Source organism: Bombina bombina, chromosome 4 (genome assembly GCF_027579735.1).
Source record: "Bombina bombina isolate aBomBom1 chromosome 4, aBomBom1.pri, whole genome shotgun sequence".
In the NCBI taxonomy this organism is placed as follows: Eukaryota; Metazoa; Chordata; class Amphibia; order Anura; family Bombinatoridae; genus Bombina; species Bombina bombina.
In genome coordinates, this window is record NC_069502.1 from 107,629,098 (window position 1) to 107,653,701 (window position 24,604).

The 24,604-nt window shown below is 35.1% G+C and overlaps 1 protein-coding gene across 1 annotated transcript in view; it reads left to right on the forward strand.

Moving 5' to 3' along the window:
• Positions 1-24,604, forward strand: part of LOC128655961 (cytochrome P450 2K6) — a 132,473-nt gene that overhangs the window by 35,828 nt on the left and 72,041 nt on the right. Inside the window, exon 3 of the mRNA XM_053709571.1 lies at positions 2,423-2,585. Coding sequence (XP_053565546.1) covers positions 2,423-2,585 — 163 coding nt within the window. The remainder of the gene's footprint in view (positions 1-2,422; positions 2,586-24,604) is intronic.

Here is a 24,604-nt window from a genome sequence, read left to right on the forward strand (position 1 = left end):
TGCATTACCTGTGACACACTAACGCAAGTACTATGTCACTCTAGTAGGTTACTAACACACAGGCTGAGAAACACCGGCTTCAAGGACATACAGCAACCATACTTTTGTTATAACAAAACATAACATAGTTTATAATCATTTAAAAGCTGTTCCTGTACTTTACAGATTTATTTCATTTGCTGACAAATTCATGACACGAGGTTCTATCTTCCAATTTTTAGCCACTTCAAAAGTTTGGGGCACTAAGCAGAAGTGTTAAAGGGAAATCCAACACCTGGTAATTACAACCATGTTTTCTACGGACTTCCAATAGATTAGCTATCAGTAGAGTCTGTATGTTATCAGAACATATTAACACCCTTTTTTGCCTTAAAGGGACAGTCTACACTAGAATTTGTATTGTTTTAAAAGATAGATAATCCGTTTATTACCCATTCCCCAGTTTTGCATAAACAACGTTTTACCTCTGTGATTACCTTGTATCTAAGCATCTTCTGACAGCCCCCTGATCAAATGACTTTTTAATTATTACCAATTAGTGCTGTGTTGTACTAACTCTTGAATAAATCCCAGAGCGTAAGCACATTGTTATCTATATGGCTCACATGAACTAGCACTCCCCTGTTGTGAAAGGCAAATAAAATAGCATGTGATAAGAGGCAGCTTTCAAGGGCTTAGAAATTAGCATATGAACCTACCTAGGTTTAGCTTTTAACTAAGAATACCAAGAGAACAAAGCACATTTGATGATAAAAGTAAATTGGAAAGTTGTTTAAAATTACATGTCCTATCTGAATAATAAAAGTTTAATTTTGACTAGACTTTCCCTTTAATTGTTTTTTTTTTTTAATGCTCAAACACCACCCACTAATTTCTTTATTTCGAGGAACCAATCTGGGCTTGAGTCTGCAGACAATTAGGTTTGTGAGTTAGACAGTGCATGCATAGTTAAATGGACACCCACCATATTTCTTTCATGATTCAGATAGAATATGCAATTTTAAACAACTTTCCAATGTACTTCTATTTTCTAATTTGCTTAGCTATCTTGGTAACAAACTGTCAGCTACTTGCTGATTGGTGGCCGCACATATATACCTCTTGTCATTGGCTTACTGATATATTCGGCTAGCTACCAGTAGTGCACTGGTGCTCCTTCAACAAAGGATGTAAAGAGAATGAAGCAAAATTAATAATAGAAGTAAGTTGGAAAGTCTTTAAAAATGTTATGCTCTAACTGAATCATGAAAGAAACACTAAGGGTTTCATGTCCCTTTAAAGAAAATTATATTGAATTAAAACATTCATTAAAGGGACATCAAATCCAAAATTCTTCTTTCATGATTTAGATAAAACATACAATTTTAAACAACTTTCCAATTTACTTCTGTTATTAAATTGTCTTTTTGTTGTATCCTTTGTTGAAAAGCAGGAAGATAAGTTTAGGAGTGTGCACATGTCTGCTGCACTAGATTACAGCAGTTTTACTACAGTAGCAAGAACTCTAGATGGCAGAGTTTTTTTCCCTGCCATAAAGTGCTGTAGGCATGCACACACTAGCTATCTCCTTAACAAAGAATAACATGAAGCAAATTTAATAGAACTTAATTGGAAACTTTTTAAAAAGTGTTATGCTCTTTCTGAATTATGAAAGAAAAAATCTGAACTTCATGTCCCTTTAACTATTCATGCACTGGCTCTTTAAATCATGAAATGTTTTTCTTTTTTGTAAGATTGCTGCATTTATTTTACTATTAGTTTTTATATTTATATTCTCTCATTATACCTATAAGCAATCTGTTTTTTTTAGAACTAGATTTCAGTGTCTCTAACCAGACGAAAGTGCTCTCTGTTGTTCTTAAATTAGACAACTCATTTTACAGAAATTGCAAATCCACAATTTTAGACATAAATGACAGAAAAGGGGCAAAATAAATAATAAAAAATATATCATGAAGTTTTTTTAAGTAAGTATTTTTATATTTTATTTTATATTACAAACTCAAAGTGGTTACTGTCCCTTAATTTTGTTTATCTACCAATCTCAAAACAGGATTCTGTTTAGGACAATTGCTATCTATTTGTTTTTAAATGTATTAGTGCTACGGAATCTGTTGGCGCTCTACAAATAACCGACAATAATAATAATTATAGTAGTGTATGTATTTGTGTTCATGCTTGTGGGGCAATTCCCTCTCCACCAGTAACATAATGGAATTTGTCCTTATCAGCAACTGATACATGTATTTATAGGCATTTGAGCACAAAACCAATTGAAAACCTTTAATTTAACCTTCTTTTTTCAAGGCATGTTTAATTAGTGCTCATTAGGATGAATTATACAATTTTGTTGAGTATAATATTTATTAAGATAATATATCATTTTATGCTCACACATGATTATAACCATTTATTATTTCAGCTAGCTAAACAGTATGGTCCAGTATACAGTATCCAAATCGGGGCCCGAAAAATGGTTATACTCTGTGGATATGAAACTGTGAAAGATGCGCTAGTGAACCACGCTGAAGAATTTTCTGGAAGAGGAACATTGCCCATTTTTCATGATGTAAATAAGGAAAATGGTAAATCTGTTTTCAATTGTTTGTTAAAAAGTTGTAACAATTAGTATTATCCAACTATATTTCAATTGATTCTCATCAGCATCTACTCAAATCTGCAGCTAATTATACTGAAAAGACAGAGCACGTTAAGGTACATTTGAATGCAAAATTCAAATATTTTAATTAACTAAAGCATTTCATTTTTGTATTAGTGTCCCTTGAAAATTATGGGCTTGCTTCCATTGAGTCGTTAAAAATGGAGCCGTAAGCTACCGATGTGGCCGACAGCTAAAAGTAATTTACGGCTCCATTTTAGTACCAGGTTTCCATTCATAAAGATAGCGTGGTGAAGCAGTCACTCTTTTCAACTGAACGTAAGTTTGCGCTGCCAACTGATGTCAGATTTGATGAAAAGCGTGCCATAACAAGTGCATTGCCATGGTAACCCGATCTTACGCTATAAAAATAACGCACTTATCAAGAGGAATAGTCTGGACACAGCCTCACCCTCTTGGCCTCTCAAAATAGACTGATATCTCTCCACTCAGTCAAAAAAAGGGGATAAAAAGATTTGGTTTTATGAGCGGCGCTATTAACAGCTGAGGGAAATAAACTTGTTTATAACAAATGTCTATATAAGTATTATTACCATGTATTACAGAAGAATAAAGCTAGAGGTTATACCAATATAGCTCTATATGTATAATAAAACACAGAGTAACAAATGATATACATAAACAAATATTTATTTAATTATATGGTATTGGAGAATTATTATATTTAGATAAAACAAATGAATATTCAAATAACAAGTTGTGGCCACAACTAAAATGTACTAAATAAAAAATATAAAAGCAAAAATAATGCCTAAATAAAAAATGTGCTATTAAGAACGTTTGGTTTAGCTAATCATGCTATATGAAAACAATCCTTAAAATTAACTCACGTACAATATGTGAAGCGCAATGTGATAAACCTCTGTAAATACAGAGATAAAAACAACAAGATTCAATACAGGTCGACTTCTGATAGAAACATAAAATGATGAGTCAAGAATGTTCGTGCGTGACTTCAACTCTTATTAATAAATAGTCCTTAGGATAAGGATTTCCTCATGAGGAGGTATAAAAAGTTCATAAAGTTCAGTTCTGAATGTTGTATAGATGTGCAGGTTAATTCCTTGCTATGTGCACTGTGTGTAACTCCGTGAATAGTGGTGAATAATTTGCTGATAAAACAGTACAGTTCTGAAGAAAAGCCTTGCAGGCAGAACTACTGAACATTCAGTGTCAATATAAACTTTCTGCTGTTAGACAGGCTTACCTGGCTGTGCTCCCCGGCCAGCGTGGTTGTTATACGTGGCGGAAGTACTCACAGCTGCTTCACTGTCTATAACAGCACTCAGTCCTTTTGTTTGCCGCTTTGCTTATCCGTTAGCAGAAGAAACTGCGGTCTCCTTGATCCTCCTAGATTCCAGGAAGATCCAGGAGGATCTATCGATAGATGAGTAGCAAAAAGGATTTAAACAACTCCACAGCTTCCTTTCTACGCGTTTCAGCACAATGCGTGCCTTTATCAAGATATTTTCTGTGGAGTAAGGATGTGCCTTTTGAATGGTTCTCATAACCCGTATTTAAGACCCGTATGTAGGTAATGGGTCCTAGAGGTAATAGGCTATAACGATTTCTACTGATTGTGGACATACTATCAAACATAGTAGCTAATAACCAAGGCTACAAAGTGAAGGGAAAAAGTTACATACAAAGTTAATATATCTAACACATAATATGAGTTACGTTATTTTACTTTAGGAAGTTAGTAGTCTCGATTTATCATACATATAGGAATATTTAGTAAAAGTGATACATGACCATTAATAACTTAAAGAAGGAAAATGACTCTTTCGATTAATGAAATGCTAAAAAACGGATATGAAATTTGATATAAATCCACTTTAGAAATAGTATTTAATTAAAAAATGTATATAAAAAGATTTTTTATAAACAAGTATGTTTTTTTTTTTTATTAAAAGGTATTAGTACTAAAACACTGAAAATTATTTTGTATAAAAAATATATATAGAGAAAAAATGAAAATAGGTATATAAAAAAGGGGGATATTTATGAAAAAAAGGAGATGTATATAAAAAATATAAAAAATCTATAAAAATGGAACTGCATATATATAAATTACTCATTTAAAAAGGGGGGATAAAGATTTATAGGAAAGGGTTAAGATCTAGTTCCGCATTAAGCCCTCCTGGAATAAGGGAAGCGAAATTTACAATTAGTTCTGCTTCTGTTTGTAAAAGTTTGAGTGGTAGGTTACCCCCTCTTTTGGAGGATATTTTTCTAAGTCCTCAGTATAACAATCCTTTTGTATCTTGGTTATGATCTCTCTTGAAATGAAAGGACAGTTGGTGGTCTTCATATCCTCTTTCAATATTATTTAAATGCTGTCTTATTCTGTCTCTTAGGGGTTGTCCCGTTTGGCCTAAATACTGTCTATTGCATGGGCATTGAATCAAATAGACCACATTAGTATCTGTACATTTAATAGTGTCCTTAATTTTTAATTTAAAATCTGAATTAGTGGATTCCACCTGTTTGCATCTTCTACTAAACTTACATGCTTTACAATTATGACATGGGTAGAAACCTTCAAGGGTATTACCTAATACATCTTGGTTTTTATTTCCCTTGTTAAATTCACTGGGAGCTACTATAGACTTAAGATTTTTTGATTTACGATATATAATTTTTGGCTTCAATTGTGTAATTTCACTTAGGAAGGGATCTTTTTGAACATAGTGCCAGTGTTTATAAAGGATTTTTCTAACGATTCCAAAATCTGAATTATATTGGGTGATAAATGCGGTTTCGTTAGAAGTCTGTTGTCTTCGAGGAACCATTTTTTTCTTTGGATAATAAACTCTCTCTGTCAACTAATGTGGCACCATCTAATGATTCTTTTATCAGTTCCTTATTATATCCCCTTTCTATAAATTTTTTTTCAAGAATCTGTGCTTGTACTTTAAAATCCTCAATATCCGAACAATTCTTTCTTAACCTAAGAAACTGGCTTTTCAGAATATTCAATTTCCATAAGTCATAATGGCAACTGTTAAAATGAACATAATTGTTAAAAGATGTAAAAGATAATCCCCATCCATTATGATTCAGTTCTTCCATAAATAAATTAAGTAAATCTATGCCTCCAGTCCATATATAAAAGAGATCATCTATGTATCTCTTGAAGAGTATGAGGTTTGCGCTCCAGGGGGTGTCTAAAATAGTCTCTTGTTCAAATTGTCCCATAAATAAATTGGCATAACTGGGCGCAAACCTCGTACCCATCGCTGTTCCCTTCTTTTGTAAAAAGAATTGTCCATTAAAATTAAAATAATTATTGTTTAAAAGAAAATCTATACATCGTAAAATAAAATCTGTTTGTTGAATAGGCATATTATCATCTTTATATAGAAAATATTTTATGGCATTTAATCCTAAATTATGTTGGATATTCGTATATAGAGAACTCACATCGCATGTTACTAGTAGTAAGTTCTACTTCCAATCTATTTCTTTAAGACTGTTTAGAAAATCATTTGAGTCTTTCAGATATGTGGGAAGTTTTTTCACAAAAGGTTGTAAGAACATATCAACATATTGGGAGAGATTTGATGTAAGAGAATTGATTCCAGAAATTATGGGTCTACCAGGGGGTTTAGTGAGGGATTTGTGGATCTTTGGTAAGTAATAAAATATTGGAGTGACAGGGGTGGTTTGTTTAAGAAACTGTAATTCCTTATCATTAAGTATATTTTCTTTCTTTGCTTCAAATATTATCTCATCTTCGTTTTTCATCATGTCTTTAACTGCATTCGACCCTATTTTTTGTATGTTTCTTTGTCATCTAGAAGTCTCTGGGCCTCCTCTAGATAGTCTAAAGTATCAAGGAGAACTACTCCTCCACCCTTGTCCGCCATCTTTATTATGATGTCCGGGTTATTTTTAAGTCCTGTTATTACCTGATTTTCTTTTTTGGTGAGATTATATTTTGTTTGATTCTTAGTATTACATTTGTAGATATCATCTTTAACTGCCTTCTCAAATAATTCTAAGTGTTTCCCTTTTTCTTGAATCGGATAGAAGTTAGATTTAGCTTTTAATTCGTTGTGTGTGTAAATTTCTCTTGTTAGATTACCTGCCATAGCTTTCAATGTATTTGCATTTTGATTTTCTATTGGATTCTTAATGTAATATCTTTTGAGAGTGAGTTTTCTCACATACTGATTGATATTAATGAGTGTATTAAATTTATTAAATCTGCTCGTGGGCGCAAATGATAAACCTTTGCTTAGGACTGTTTCTTGTTCTTTGTTTAGGGTCAATTTGCTCAGATTAAAAATGCCTGCAGTGTTTACTATTTCCACCTTTTTTCAGTCTGTTTTCTTCCCCCTCTCTTTCCTCTAGTCTTCTTTTGCCTTTTTGAACCCATTCCTTTTCTAGAGGTTGATCTATATTTGTATCCCAAGAGGTGCCTTCTGCTGCTGGACCTTTCCCTAAAAAAGTGTTAGTATTGCCATATTCTTCATTGTTATCTTCAAACAATCTATATCTATTTTCCAATTCAACTGGTGGAGGAGGGGCATGTTGTCTAGTTTTCATTTCCTCTCTTTCAAATTTATTTGGACTACTGTAATTATTTGTGTCCTTTCTTGTATTATACTGTTGTCTTCTAAATGGAGGGGGATTATCATATGGTTTCCAACTGGAGCACTGATGTCTCCTATCATAATTATCATTTCTAACCCAATTTCTTTCATAATTCCTATATCCATTATAATATGTTCCATGTTCTCTATGGTCATTGTTGTAGGTAGTCGGTTTGTTAAAAGACCTATCATATATTGATTGTCTATAATCTCTATTATTATAGTTATTGTTATTTTCATAATGATATTTGTAATCTTCATTTTGTGTATATTGTGGTGGATTCCTTAGATTTCTCCAATTGGAGCTATCAGAATTATTATGTTCAAAAGTCCTAGCATTGTTTTTGTTTGTTTTCTTAAATAAACTTTCTGTTTTATTATTCGGATTGACCTCCCTGGTAGTTTCATTATTGCTAAGTGTATTGGCCTCCATGCTCTGTTCATAATAGTCTTGGTCATCCCTTTTAAATTTCTTCCATTTGGTCTCTAAGATACTATTTCTTACATTTGTAATATTTGTTATAATTTCTTTCTGTCTATCTTTAATTCTTTGATCTTCCATTTTATTCATTAGTTTTTCTTTATATTCATTAATATTTTTTCCTATATTGTCTAAGGCCCTACTCCTAGATTTAATCAATATTTTTAGAAGACCTATTGATGCTTTCTCTAATGTCTCGTACCATAACCTCTAGCTTTATTCTTCTGTGATACATGGTAATAATACTTTTATAGACATTTGTTATAAACAAGTTTATTTCCCTCAGCTGTTAATAGCGCCGCTCATAAAACCAAATCTTTTTATCCTCTTTTTTTTGACTGAGTGGGGAGATATCAGTCTATTTTGAGAGGCCAAGAGGGTTAGACTGTGTCCAGACTATTCCTCTTGATAAGTGTATTATTTATCTCCCATTTGTCTGTTGACTAAGTCTCTTTAGATACCAATAATGGATATCTTCAATCTTAGAGAAGATATATTAGGGAGCATGGGCATTAACCCTAGTTCAATACAAGATAGTTTCCCTACTAATAATGGAGAATTAATGGACAAATTAGAAGAATATCTAGTAAAAGAGATCAAACTTAAAGCAGAATTGACATTTACTCAGAAATATATTGATAAGGATATGGGGATATTAGAGATCTAAGGTTAAAAAAGAATTGCACATTCACTTTAGAATATGACCTTAACAAGGAATGGTACGAGACATTAGAGAAAGCATCAATAGGTCTTCTAAAAATATTGATTAAATCTAGGAGTAGGGCCTTAGACAATATAGGAAAAAATATTAATGAATATAAAGAAAAACTAATGAATAAATGGAAGATCAAAGAATTAAAGATAGACAGAAATAAATTATAACAATATAATATACAGTATATATATATATATATTATAATATATATATATATATATATATATATATATATATATATATATATATATATATATATATATATATATATATATATATATATATATATAGCTCCAATTGGAGAAATCTAAGGAATCCACCACAATATACACAAAATGAAGATTACAAATATCATTATGAAAATAACAATAACTATAATAATAGAGATTATAGACAATCAAGATATGATAGGTCTTTTAACAAACCGATTACCTACAACAATGACCATAGAGAACATGGAACATATTATAATGGATATAGGAATTATGAAAGAAATTGGGTTAGAAATGATAATTATGATAGGAGACATCAGTACTCCAGTTGGAAACCATATGATAATCCCCCTCCATTTAGGAGACAACAGTATAATACAAGAAGGGACACAAATAATTACAGAAGTCCAAATAAATTTGAAAGAGAGGAAACGAAAACTAGACAGCATGCCCCTCCTCCACCAGTCGAATTGGAAAATAGATATAGATTGTTTGAAGATAACAATGAAGAATATGGCAATACTAACACTTTTTTAGGGAAAGGTCCAGCAGCAGAAGGCACCTCTTGGGATACAAATATAGATCAACCTCTAGAAAAGGAATGGGTTCAAAAAGGCAAAAGAAGACTAGAGGAAAGAGAGGGGGAAGAAAACAGACTGGAAAAAAGGTGGAAATAGTAAACACTGCAGGCATTTTTAATCTGAGCAAATTGACCCTAAACAAAGAACAAGAAACAGTCCTAAGCAAAGGTTTATCATTTGCGCCCACGAGCAGATTTAATAAATTTAATACACTCATTAAATCAATCAGTATGTGAGAAAACTTACTCTCAAAAGATGTTATATTAAGAATCCAATAGAAAATCAAAATGCAAATACATCGAAAGCTATGGCAGGTAATCTAAAGAAACATTTACACACACACAGAATTAAAAGCTAAATCTAATTTCTATCCGATTCAAGAAAAAGGGAAACACTTAGAATTATTTGAGAAGGCAGTTAAAGATGATATCTACAAATGTAATACTAAGAATCAAGCAAAATATAATCTCACCAAAAAAGAAAATCAGGTAATAACAGGACTTAAAATAACCCGGACATCATAATAAAGATGGCGGACAAGGGTGGAGGAGTAGTACTCCTTGATACTTTAGACTATCTAGAGGAGGCCCATAGACTTCTAGATGACAAAGAAACATACAAAAAAATAGGATCGAATCCAGTTAAAGACATGATGAAAAACTTAGATGAGATAATATTTGAAGCAAAGAAAGAAAATATACTTAATGATAAGGAATTACAGTTTCTTAAACAAACCACCCCTGTCACTCCAATATTTTATTACTTACCAAAGATCCACAAATCCCTCACTAAACCCCCTGGTAGACCCATAATTTCTGGAATCAATTCTCTTACATCAAATCTCTCCCAATATGTTGATATGTTCTTACAACCTTTTGTGAAAAAACTTCCCACATATCTGAAAGACTCAACTGATTTTCTAAACAGTCTTAAAGAAATAGATTGGAAGGAGAACTTACTACTAGTAACATGCAATGTGAGTTCTCTATATACGAATATCCAACATAATTTAGGATTAAATGCCATAAAATATTTTCTATATAAAGATAATATGCCTATTCAACAAACAGATTTTATTTTACGATGTATAGATTTTCTTTTAAACAATAATTATTTTAATTTTTATGGACAATTCTTTTTACAAAAGAAGGGAACAGCGATGGGTACGAGGTTTGCGCCCAGTTATGCCAATTTATTTATGGGACAATTTGAACAAGAGGCTATTTTAGACACCCCCTGGAGCGCAAACCTCGTACTCTTCAAGAGAAACATAGATGATCTCTTTTTTTATATGTACTGGAGTCATAGATTTACTTAATTTATTTATGGAAGATCTGAATCATAATGGATGGGGATTATCTTTTACATACAAATATATTACAAAACTTATCAATTACTTAGACATAACAGTAGAAATTATCAACAATGAAATTAAGACAAAAACTTTTTTTAAACCGGTGGATTCTAACAATTATGTTCATTTTAACAGTTGCCATTATGACTTATGGAAATTGAATATTCAGAAAAGCCAGTTTCTTAGGTTAAGAAAGAATTGTTCGGATATTGAGGATTTAAAAGTACAAGCACAGATTCTTGAAAATAAATTTATAGAAAGGGGATATAATAAGGAACTGATAAAAAGAATCATTAGATGGTGCCACATTAGTTGACAGAGAGAGTTTATTATCCAAAGAAAAAAAGGATCCTCGAAGACAACAGACTTCTAACGAACCCGCATTTATCACCCAATATAATTAAGATTTTAGAATCGTTAAAAATATCCTTTATAAACACTGGCACTATGTTCAAAAAGATCCCTTCCTAAGTGAAATTACACAATTGAAGCCTAAAATTATATATCGTAAATCAAAAAACTTAAGTCTATACTAGCTCCCAGTGAATTTAACAAGGGAAATAAAAGCCAAGATGTATTAGGTAATACCCTTGAAGGTTTCTACCCATGTCATAATTGTAAAGCATGTAAGTTTAGCAGAAGATGCAAACAGGTGGAATCAACTAATTCAGATTTTAAATTAAAAATTAAGGACACTATTAAATGTACAGATACTAATGTGGTCTATTTGATTCAATGCCTGTGCAATAGACAGTATTTAGGCCAAACGGGACAACCCCTAAGAGACAGAATAAGACAGCATCTAAATAATATTGAAAGAGGATATGAAGACCACCAACTGTCCCTTCATTTCAAGAGAGATCATAACCAAGATACAAAAGGATTGTTATACTGGGGACTTAGAAAAATATCCTCCAAAAGAGGGGGTAACCTAACACTCAAACTGTTACAAACAGAAGCAGAACTAATTGTAAATTTCGCTTCCCTTATTCCAGGAGGGCTTAATGCGGAACTAGATCTTAACCCTTTCCTATAAATCTTTATCCCCCCTTTTTTAATGAGTAATTTATATATATCCAGTTCCATTTTTATAGATTTTTTATATTTTTTATATACATCTCCTTTTTTTCATAAACATCCCCCTTTTTTATATACCTATTTTCATTTTTTCTCTATATATATTTTTTATACAAAATAATTTTCAGTGTTTTAGTACTAATACCTTTTAATAAAAAAAAAAACATACTTGTTTATAAAAATCTTTTTATATACATTTTTTAATTAAATACTATTTCTAAAGTGGATTTATATCAAATTTCATATCCGTTTTTTAGCTTTTCATTAATCGAAAGAGTCATTTTCCTTCTTTAAGTTATTAATGGTCATGTATCACTTTTACTAAATATACCTATATGTATGATAAATCGAGGCTACTAACTTCCTAAGGTAAAATAACGTAACTCATATTATGTGTTAGATATATTAACTTTGTATGTAACTTTTTCCCTTCACTTTGTAGCCTCGGTTATTAGCTACTATGTTTGATAGTATGTCCACAATCAGTAGAAATCGTTATAGCCTATTACCTCTAGGACCTATTACCTACATATGGGTCTTACATACGGGTTATGAGAACCATTCAAAAGGCACATCCTTACTCCACAGAAAATATCTTGATAAAGGCACGCATTGTGCTGAAACGCGTAGAAAGGAAGCTATGGAGTTGTTTAAATCCTTTTTGCTACTCATCTATCGATAGATTCCAGGAAGATCCAGGAGGATCTAGGAGGATCAAGGAGACCGCAGTTTCTTCAGCTAACGTATAAGCCAAGTGGCAAACAAAAGGACCGAGTGCTGTTATAGACAGTGAAGCAGCTGTGAGTACTTCCGCCATGTATAACAACCACGCTGGCCGGGGAGCACAGCCAGGTAAGCCTGTCTAACAGCAGAAAGTTTACATCGACACTGAATGTTCAGTAGTTCTGCCTGCAAGGCTTTTCTTCAGAACTGTACTGTTTTATCAGCAAATTATTCACCACTATTCACGGAGTTACATACAGTGCACATAGCAGGGAATTAACCTGCACATCTATATTACATTCAGAACTGAACTTTATGAACTTTTTATACCACCTCATGAGGAAATCCTTATCCTAAGGACTATTTATTAATAAGAGTTGAAGTCACGCACGAACATTCTTGACTCATCATTTTATGTTTCTATCAGAAGTCGACCTGTATTGAATCTTGTTGTTTTTATCTCTGTATTTACAGAGGTTTATCACATTGCACTTCACATATTGTACGTGAGTTAATTTTAAGGATTGTTTTCATATAGCATGATTAGCTAAACCAAACGTTCTTAGTAGCACATTTTTTATTTAGGCATTATTTTTGCTTTTATATTTTTTATTTAGTACATTTTAGTTGTGGCCACAACTTGTTATTTGAATATTCATTTGTTTTATCTAAATATAGTAATTCTCCAATACTATATAATTAAATAAATATTTGTTTATGTATATCATTTGTTACTCTGTGTTTTATTATACATATAGAGCTATATTGGTATAACCTCTAGCTTTATTCTTCTGTAATACATGGTAATAATACTTATATAGACATTTGTTATAAACAAGTTTATTTCCCTCAGCTGTTAATAGCGCCGCTCATAAAACCAAAGCTATAAAAATAATGGGTTGCATCTGCGCTCTTTACCTGTGATCGCCTCTAGAAAGACACGGGAGCTAGTTTCTCTGGAAGGAGTTTGGTGGGACACACGTCCATGCATTAGTTAATTAACACACATTAGTTTTTACAAACACATTTTTTTTTTAATACAAACACAAATCACATTCACATTTTTTTTACTCCTTCATTTCATTAACCCTTTATTCCCATCTGCATTTTGTTTGCCTCTTATTAACCCTGTATCCCTTTTCCCATCTTCCCTTTTAACTACGCTTTCCTTAACTATCACATAACTTTTCTTCTTTTTTTTTGCTTTTTGTTTTCTTTTATTTATTTCTACATTGAAACACTTGCATTGTGTGCAAGATTTAGAGTTTAAATGGGAACCAGCCCTCAAAAAGTTCCTTTTTCCTCTTTTCACACCTAGTTGAGCTGGGTGTAATTTTTGTCAATGTATCGACAGCCTCTGGCAGTGTATTAACGGTTTGCTCTTTCATTGGAAACCTGGTATAAGTAATCGCTTAACAACTTATAATTCTTTCTATGGGATGCGAAAAGCAAATTATAACTCAATGGAAGCGAGCCCTATATTGTTAAACACATACCTAAAGCCCCGCTTAGATAGTGAAACAGGTTGCAACCCCTGAGCAGGACATGGCTGATGAACCAATTAGTAGCAGTATATGTTTGCAGCTGCCTATCATTGACTCTTTCCTTTTCAGGACCTGAACAGTACTTTAGCTATGTTTTCTTAGGGTTAAAATCATAGCTTGCAAAAAATAGTATTATAAAAGTTACACCATGTAAAGAATTGGATCCTTTTATTTTTGCATTAGAATTCTTTAAAAAAACACATATATTAATTTTGGATTATACCAATATTGCACTTTTTATATATGCATTGCATTTGTATAATAAGAGTATACCTTAATATTCTATTTGTGCACACTATGCTAGTTCCTTAAAAGAAAGACACTCCTAGGTCCACTGTTACGTATATTCAACAATATTTCAGCATACATTAAATGTGAGAGAAAAAACTTAAATCCTTTGTTATTCTGATTCACTAAAGTGTGATTAAAGTTTTAAAAACCTAATGAATTTGTTCTATAACATAATATGCAAATGGAAGTGCTAGTTACCACTAACCACATCTTGGTGATACTGTACTTATTCTGGCTCCACAGATCAGTTTATTGGGCTTTATCTGACTGAATTTAGTACACACGCTACTTACTCTTTCTTCACTAAAAATCTAGTAAACCCTGCACTCAACATCAGGGCCGTCTTTAACACAGGGCAAAAGGGGCAGCTGCCCAGGGCCCAGTTTCTGTTGAGGGGCCCATGAGTCCTTAAATTTTTTTTATTTTTTTTTAATGGTTCATACCAGACTGCTGATGTGACTACTGTCACAGTCAAAAGTACTCTGTTTATATATATATATTTTAAACTGTGCCAGACCATGCCGGTGTCATGTGACATGCCAAGCTATTGCCATGTGCCGTTTTAGATGTGCACTGTGCAGCACTGAATGCAAAGCCCTAACTCGGTATCCAGCCATTCCCACTGCATCAGAAAAGGTCCTACTGGGGTTACCACTGTTACCAGGTCACTGCTCTGGTGGTGGGGATTGTTTCTGGGTAAGGCTGACTGTAGGCGCATGCAGTAGAAAGCTGGAGCGGCAAGGGTGTGAGGATTTGAGCATCTGTGCTGCTGCACACACTGCTCTCTCCAGACTTGAGGCTGTGTGACTCATCTCACACTGTATCCATGCAGCCTTGGACAGACAGCATCCAGTCTGCTGGTCCCCTTAGCCCTGCTCTTTCTGCTGTGGCCCTAAGATCAACTAACTGAAGTTTGTTAGGGAAACAGTGCTTTGTAGAAAGGTGTCAGTGGGAAGAATAAGTGAGTGCACACACACCCTCCCCATGCAGCATTGTCTAGTGCAGGGTGAGAGGGAACTTGTTCCTAGCAAAGAAGTGACATGTGCTACTGTGGCTGATGTATAGTGTCATGCTGATACTTCACACATTAATGTAAGGTTTATTTTTCCTAGTTTTTGTTTTCTCTCTGTCTCAGATTTTACAGCTTCCCATAGTAGTTCTGCTGTTCCAGTCAGTAAACTTATATTGGTCTTCACCTCCATGCTTCCTCCTCAGTTTTTACCTTGCTTTGCTCCTGTTGGCTGCCCTAAATCTCTTTAACCAGCTAACCTCACACCAGAATCACATTCAAAAGAATATTAAATTAATCCACAGTGGAGGAATTTATATATTTATTTACTTATTAGTACTGCTTAGGTCCAGTTTCACATATTGCAATTTTTTTCATTTTTTTTTAAATGATTAGCCCAGCAGTGGATGATCCACTGCTGGGCTAATAATTAAAAAAAAAAATGATTTAGTTGTTTTTTGGGATGTAGGGGTGGAGAGGGAAATTGCATGGGGGGGGGCAAGAATGTTTTTGCCCAGGGTCCAGTCAATATTAAAGACGGCCCTGCTCAACATTCATACCAGGCTGCTGAACATTATGTACCAGCAGGGATGTAGGCGCATAAAGAGGGCCCCATCTGACCTCTATAAGTATAAATAAATATGTAATATATCATTTTAAATTACAATAGCAAAAAAGTATTTGTGTATGGATACTGTATGTATATGTATGTATGTATGTATGTGTGTATATATATATATATATTTATATTTATATATATATATATATATATATATATATATATATATATATATATATATATAAAATGTGTGTGTATATGTTGTATATGGGAACACATTTAAAGTTTAAGTTTAGAACGTGTTTCATTAAAAAAACAGTGGAATGACATATTTTTCTGTTAGATCCGGACTGGGAACTACTACAAAACTGGAAAATTTGAATTGATAAGGTTTAGTAGTTTTTTGTTTTTTTTTAGATATTTGAGGGATTAAAAAATACAGGGGTATGAGTTGAACCTGCCATAGACTTAAAGTGGCATTAAAGATCTCAGTCTGCATATCCTAAAAGGGGTAATTAAAGTGTCGGTAAACGTAAAAAATAATGTTATATAATTCTGCACATAGTGCAGAATTATATAACATTATATTAGCCTTAACATTACAAAACCTTATTTGCCCTTTGAATTTTTTAAAAATTTGACAGGTTTTCAGACCCGCTCTCTGCGCTCTGCTGAGCGGGTCTGTTTGTTTTTACACAGCGCATCGGGCCAGCTGTATAGTCACATCCCGGTCCGACCGCTCCATTACACTAAGTGTAGCTCACTCCTGCTCTGTCTGACAGCAGGAACGAGCTGCACTTAGTGTTATGGCGCGGTCGGGCCGGGCTGTGACTATACAGCTGGCCCGATGCGCTGTGTAAAAACAAAACAGGCCCGCTCAACGCAGAGAGCGGGTCTGAAAAAAGGTTTTATAACGATAAGGCTAATATAATGTTATATAATTCTGCACTATGTGCAGAATTATATATCATTATATTTTACAGTATTTTACAATAATTTTAATAAATAAGCAAACTTATTTACAGAGCCATGTTGGCTGATCCACCCTCCCCCTCATGTGTATGTGTAGAGCTCAGCGTGTCATACTTATTGTATAGTGTTTTATAGTAATCAATCACTGTGTGTGTGAACAGCTCAGCGTGTCAGATTTATTGTATAGTGTTTTATAGTAATCAATCACTGTGTGTGTTGCACAGCTCAGCGTGTCAGATTTTTTGTGTAGTGTTGTATAGTAATTAATCACTATGTGTGTTGCACAGATCATTGTGTCAGACTTATTGCATAGTGTTGTATAGTAATCAATCCCTGTGTGTTGCACAGCTCAGCATTTTAAACTTATTGTATAGTGTTGTATAGTAATCAATGACTGTGTGTGGGGCACAGCTCAGTGTGTCAGACAAATTGCATAGTGTTGTATAATAATCAATGACTGTGTGTGGTGCAGAGCTCAGCGTGTCAGACTTATTGTATAGTGTTGCATAGTAATCAATCACTGTGTGTGTGTTACACAGATTATTGTGTCAAATATACTGTATATTATTGTATAGTAATCAATCACTCTTTTTGTGGCACAGCTCAGAGTGTCAGACTTACTGTATAGTGTTGTATAGTAATCAATGACTGTGTGTGGTGCACAGATCAGCATATCAGACATACTGTATAGTGTTGTATAGTAATTAATCACTGTGTGTGTGGTGCACATTTATGTGTCAGACTTATTGAATAGTGCTGTATAGTAATCAATCACTGTTTTTGGTGCATAGCTCAGTGTGTCAGAGTTATTTTGTGTAGTATTGTATCGTAATCACTATGTGTATGTACACAGCTCAGCATGTCAGGCTTATTGTATAATAATCAATAACTGTGTGTGGTGCACAGCTCAGTGTGTCAGACTTACTTTATATTATAATGTATCAATGACTGTTTGTGGTGCACAGCACAGTGTGTCAGACTTATTGTATAGTGTTGTATGATAATCACTGTGTGTGGTGCACAGCTCAGTGTGTCATACTTATTTTATAGTGTTGTATAGTAATCAATCACTGTGTGTAGTGCACAGCTCAGCGTGTCAGACTTATTGTATAGCGTTGTATAGTAATCACTGTGTGTGTGCGCACAGCTCAGCATGTCAGACTTATTGTATAGTGTTAAAATAATTACTCATTTTTATCTTAATCAGTGGTGGCTGGTGAACTTTGAAGGTGGTGGGGCACTAAACCACACCCCATGAAACAAAGCCCCACCCCTCAGATGGCTCCCCCCAAGAATATATGTATGTGTGTGTATATATATATATATATATATATATATATATATATATATATATATATATATATATATATATATATATATATATATATATATATATATATATATATATATATATATATATATATATATAATAGTTAATAAGTGAGGGGGACATATGTATAAATTATACATATGTCCCCCTTCCTTATTACCTATTTCATCCAATTACATGTACTTTATAATTCTACATATTTGTCCCATGTTTATGTTCTCACTTCATTCCCATATACCTTGTCCCACAATGCATTCTGACTTCTTTTCTTTTGTGAAGGGCTCTAACCCCCGCCCCCCCCCCCCACGTGGAATGTATTATTGTTTGCAGTGACCAGAGCTGCATAGCAAGCACACAGATAGGAAGGGTTATGCTGTGGGATTTAGCTGCTGTCTAAATTCTGCCTGTCAAGATGATATGCGTTCAACACACAGAGCTAACTCACACAGCATAAAGCTTAGATTCCTCTGTCTAACAGTGCTGCAGGGGAGGCTATTGGTTTCCTCCCTGATTCTACTGGTTCTGAAAGGGACCTTTTGAAGAAATACTTTTATAGCCACTAATCATTTTTTTAAAAGGTAATAGGATTAATGACTAGCATTACCACAAGGTTGGCCACCTAGTAAAGAACAAAGAAAGCATAATACAATACATTTTCCTTTTATAGGATATGCAACCTTTCAGTTCACTTTTGCTCTAAACAAAGAACTAGTATCGTTGAGCAAAGTAATGTTTCTTCCATGAGCCCTTAAAAAAATAATATTTCTTGAACACACACAAAGGGGAGGATTTCAGCTCCTACTAAAGGGTCACTGTGGGAGGAGGAGGCCAGTTACTTGCAGCTGCTTTTTGCTACAGTGATTCCAGCTGGCTGCGTCTGCCGAGTGCTTGTTATCACACTCTCCCTTAGAGCCGGCTATACACAGTGTGTTGACACATTGCTTATATAACAAGGCTGGCGACTATCAAGCTACAGCTGGACACGATACCACCTAGTCCCAGCTTCTTCTCACATGCTTACTCTGTTGCCCAGTTCCTAGCACAGAAAAGCGCTACAGGCCAGTCTGGGGATCCAGTGCTACACAATGCAGGCAAGCAGCATTGACTCAGGATGCGTCTGCTGAGTGCTTGTTATCTCACTCCCCCTTAGATCTGGCTAAAGTTTAAGTTACATGCTTACACAGGAATGATTTTAACTAGTAACTAACTCACCACACTGCGCTCAGAAACGTCCTAAACACTAATATGCTTTATATATGGTATATAAAGCATATCTGTGTTTGTTTAGAAAGTTCCTTAGCGCAGCGTGGTGGGTTAGTTTCTAGTTAAAATCATTCCTGTGTAAGCATGTAACTTTAGTCGGCTCTAAGGGGGAGTGAGATAACAAGCACTCGGCAGACGCAGCCTAAGTCAATTGAGCATTATGGGTTACTTACCTTTCACTCCTCCAACTCTGTTGCCATCCCTGACAATCCCTCTGTGAGTCAGGACTCGCACACCACCTCCTGATCCCAGCTGTAAATAAAGATGTGCAAGCTCTCTCCCAGACTGCCACCATTTAAATAAATATGTAATAAAAAAAAAGTATATTCCTCTTCGGCTGTACACCTTTTCGCACACCGTCATCACTTACACTCACATGGCTCTCACTCGCACAGTCAGAACTGTGCAATTAAGAAGGTAAAGGGCTGGGTTTGGGTTTGGCTGGGTTTGGGGCAGTGCTGCAGGCACCTAGTAATAAGTGCAAAGAGCTTGAAGCCTATACTTCTATCTATTGCACGTGCAGTGCGATAGAAGTAAAAACAGAATTTTTTTTTTTTTTTTACAAAATTGGACTGGAACCCTTTTTAGATTAATAAAATCAGGGGGTTCACGTACGCCTGTGCTCCTATAGAGGAGCCTCAACTGATCTTAATCCTCTTTTTTTGTACTTCTTAGCATCTCTGTGTATTTTTTATATGTATAAACATATGAATTTGTGCATATGATTGTAAATTCAAGAAAAGAAGAAAAAGAAAATTAATTGGCAAAAACGTACGTTAATGCCTAGTGTTTAAGTTCTTAGTTGAACATTAAAAAGCAAGGAAAGTCCCAACTTAAACTGACCCTGCCTTGGGTGCTTTGCATGACATTGTCGAAGACATCACTGATTACATCACACATGTCATTGTTGATGACATCATCAATTACATCACTAGTGATATCACCTATGACATCATCAATGTCATCAGTAGTTACATAATGCATGACAATGTTCTACACATCAGAGAAATGTGGAAAAAATGTATTACAATCTGTCTGAGATTATTTTGTGCAATATGTTTATGACATCACGTATGAAACCATCCATACATTTCTACACATTGCTGTATATTATACAGCAATGTGTAGAAATGTATAGATGTTTTCACTGGACAAAAAAAAAGTATGTAGTGAGACATTTAGTATGTTGTTTATATTGACTTAATTGATTGTATGAAACGTGTTAACTGTGACCTAAGAGGATAAAGGGACATTATACACTAGATTTTCTTGGCATAAATGTTTTGTAGATGATCCATTTATATAGCCTATACAGCTTTTTTATTTGCTTTTTTTATGTATAGTTTTGCTTATTTTTAAATAACATTGTACTGATTTTCAGACTCCTAACCAAGCCCCAAAGTTTTAGGAGAATACTGATGTATACCTACTCCAGCTTGCTCCTGTTTGTGTAAAGAGTCTTTTGATATGCAGCGGAAGGGGGGATCTGCTTTTTTTGCTATATAACCATTTGCAGTGGGTGTTTCAGCTAACCTTTTTAACTGTGCTAAACTGGGTGATTCTAAGTAAGTTTTTACATTGGTTTTATACTGGATTTTTATATCAGTATATGTGCCTATTATTCTTTATTAAGTTAAATGAAAATTGGTGTATACTGTTCCTTTAAGGATGCATTATGTATGATAGGTGTAAGAGGGTTACGAAGATGCTCTGTGTTAGGGAAAAGGAGAAAAACGCTGTAGAAGGTAAGGTGCGTCTGAGAAAAATAAGCAAGGGATGTTGTACAAGGAAAATCAAGAGTACAGAAGAGGCTGTGTGTGCCTGAGGAATTAGGGCAATAAAAGGTAAAGGCTGAGAAGACTGATGTGTATAAGAGAAATAGATAAGAGGGTGAGAAAGACAGCAGGATTAATGGCAAGGATGAGATGGACTCCATATGAGAAAAGGAAGGAGAGGGTTAGAACAGACTAATGAGGGAAGGGCAAGGCCACAGATTACAGGTACATATTAAGGTAATTGAGAGTCATGAAGTGCTGGTGTGATGTAGTAGACATGGTTGATAAAAGGGGCAAAAAGAAGCATGGATAGGCAAGGTGTCCGTACACGAACACTGGTGTCCGTGACTAGCCCTTGCAGTGTCTGCCACAACCTTAGTATAGTTTTTCTTTCTGATTTAATAATAGGAATACAAAAAAATATTTAGTGTGAATAAAGTTAGTGGCTTGTCAAGAGACTGCTAGCGATATTGGGTGATAAGTTATGGAATAAATAAAGCCTGTGTGAAATACTGGATGTGTATCTGCATCTGTATAATAACACCCAGGTCTATACAAAGACACAGTAGTGACACTGGCACATGCGTATAGCCAGACAAGGGCTAGTTATAGGATCACAAAAAATGAGGGGTCGTATACGTGCACTATACAGCTAAGGGGTAATGTGTCAAAAAATGTTATCACAACTTTCTAGATGGATATATATCATTTATTAAAAAAATTAAATTTGGTTAAGATAATATGCAAAATAATATACAAGTAATAAAATATAATGACCGGTCATGCAATCCTAAAACACATCTTAAATACTACATAAATATTGAATTGATTATATCAGCATTAAACCACTTGTAAAAGTACACTTATTATGTGTGCCTAATTCCTTCTGTGCGTTCTCATACTATGTTTCTGTAACTATATAAGATAAGATAATTCTTGAAATTAATTGCCTATAACAACCGTAAAAACTGGTTATGATAAATGTGCTTTGTGCTTATATTTGCTTACATTTGTGGAGGTAGGAAATATATTGTGATGTAAGAGGTGCACTAAATTATAAAGTGCAATGTGTATTAGTAGTACTGGTGTTGATATCGTATTAGGACAATATACAATTTACAACAGTGATACCGGTTAATATCATAAGCACTGGATACTAATGTTTCAAACTGGTTGATTGAAAAGTGTCTTTTTTTTCAACAATTCAAGGTTTGCAATGATGTAGCATATGTTCCAATCACTGACAAGATGAAATCCTTATAAAGTTAAAAATCCTTCTAATCGCCCTTGTTTTGCCTGTTCCTCGAGGTTTTGTCTCTAGTTATGATATTCACACCAATGAATTTTTATACTCTTGATTGTAATATTTCACATCATCATCTTAGGAAGTTTCCGTAAAAATAAAGTGATACTTCTTATGGTACCTTAGTGTAGCACATGGACGGGTTTGTACACCTCTTTAGTGCCTGGATAAACTGCAAAGATAACAAAGTCTGTCTCTTACCGTACTTTCCCTGTGGCACAGGTGTCTTTACAGTTGCCGACCATCGCTCCCTGGTTAGCCCACGTGGTCTCTCGCAGCCTATCCTGTGGTGGAGTTAGAGAGGTAGTTCCGTGCTGGTCCGTAATTTCCGTAATTTCTACTCTGCGCAGAGTTTTTCTATATGGATTTGAAGAAAAAAGTCAATTTACAATCCAAGTAATTCTTGGTATTCTTTAATGTCAGGATAGTGGTGTTAGTATTTTTGCTGTCCTCATGAGAATGTTTTCCAGAGAGGCTACCACACCTTGCGGGTCTAACTATATGACATAAGGGTCTCAGTGAGTCTCTGTTAGCATCTTGGAATCGAGGGTTAATATCTCCTGAGGGGGTTATTGAACAGGGGGGTTTATAATCATGTTTATGTGATTCAACCTGCTAATGTGTGATGTTTACGGGCTCGTGGTTTGGAATTTTGAGGCCTTTGGAAGTGACGCAGCCTTTTGGTTGGGCGCGCTTTTTTGGACTGTACGGTTCACCTTGTGTTCGGGCGTGGTTACGTTCCGTTTTCCACTTCCGCATTCCCGAACGTGTGGCGAAGGAGATATTCTAGTCCGCAGGGGTCTGGTCATAGGAGGTGGTGAGTGCCTCACCAATTGGGGGTGTCAGGTGCCGTTTTTGGTTTTACTGTACCTGAGTGTTGTGCCTTTCATTACAGGATTGCGTGCCTTCGCGTATTGCTCAGACGTATTTTTCAGTAACTGAATGACCCTATCGTTAACAGATACAGGGATTTTCAGTCTGATTATTCGAATGGTGCACCTCATTAGACATGTGGGGATGGGATTATCTCCTGTTTGTCATTTGTTTAAGATCTTTCCCAGTTTTTGAAAGATAGGGCTCAATTTGGCTGGTCCTGCGGGTAAGCTGTGTCTTTTGGGCTTTAACCTTCGGGTTGCCATGTATTTTATTTTATCTCTGAGGGATGTCTTTTATTTGCTTTCCTTTCCTTCGGGAACCATCTGGGATAGATACTCTTTTGTTACTTCTTCGGAAGTTGTTTGGACATGTTAGTCCTATGTTTAATAATGTCTGTTTTCCTTTTTCCCCTATGAGGGAGAATTTATGCAGCTTGCCAGTTAGGACCCGGGGTACAGGCTGGTCCTGTTGGGTTCGTTCGGTTTTGCGACTGTTCAGACAAGTGGCGCTGTTTCTGCTGGACTGGTTCGGTAGCAGCGCTGAGTGCTCAGGTTATCATTGTTTTTCATGTTCAGCTAAGCATTCAAGAGGACCTGTGGGTTCGTGAGGCGGAAAGGATTGTTTCAGTCCTTATAGCCTTCAGTTATAGATGACCGGGCAGGGAAGTGTTCCACTGCATCACTCTATCTGACATCTGATTTCATCAGAACCTGGATTCCTCCTCCATGTGGAGGAGGGTTGGTGTGCTTAGCGCCCCATTACCGCAGTTGAGTAGTTTGGCCTTCAGTTTAGGCCTCTGGATGGTCCGTTTGGGGCTTCATCCAACAGCTTGTATGGATAGCTGTCCAGCATGCGGAAGGTTTTGCAAATTTGAAACCTGTTGCAGCTCTGGCACCTTCAGGGTGTGCGTGTAAGCTGTTTCTAGTGTATCTAGATACAGTTTTTACTCTTGGACATGTATGGTCTGACTGAGTTATGAGACCTTTGGGTCTTCTTCCATTGTCTCAGGGTGAGTTAGCTCTCCTTTTAGGGATCTACGTTCCGGATGATGGTTGATCCCTGTGGGGTCTTGTTTAGCTCGGGGTTCCCCGGAGCTGGGAAGGCTTAGCGCCTTTCTCTTCCCTGTTTCCTCTGCCTTTGTGGAGGTGATGGGGAGACTAGCCCTGCTAGTAGAGTTTTGTGGACCTCGAGGTATCCTTTCAGTTGTCCTGAGGCTTTGAGGAGTCCCTTCATTCGACTTCTAGCCTTGCTCCTTGGA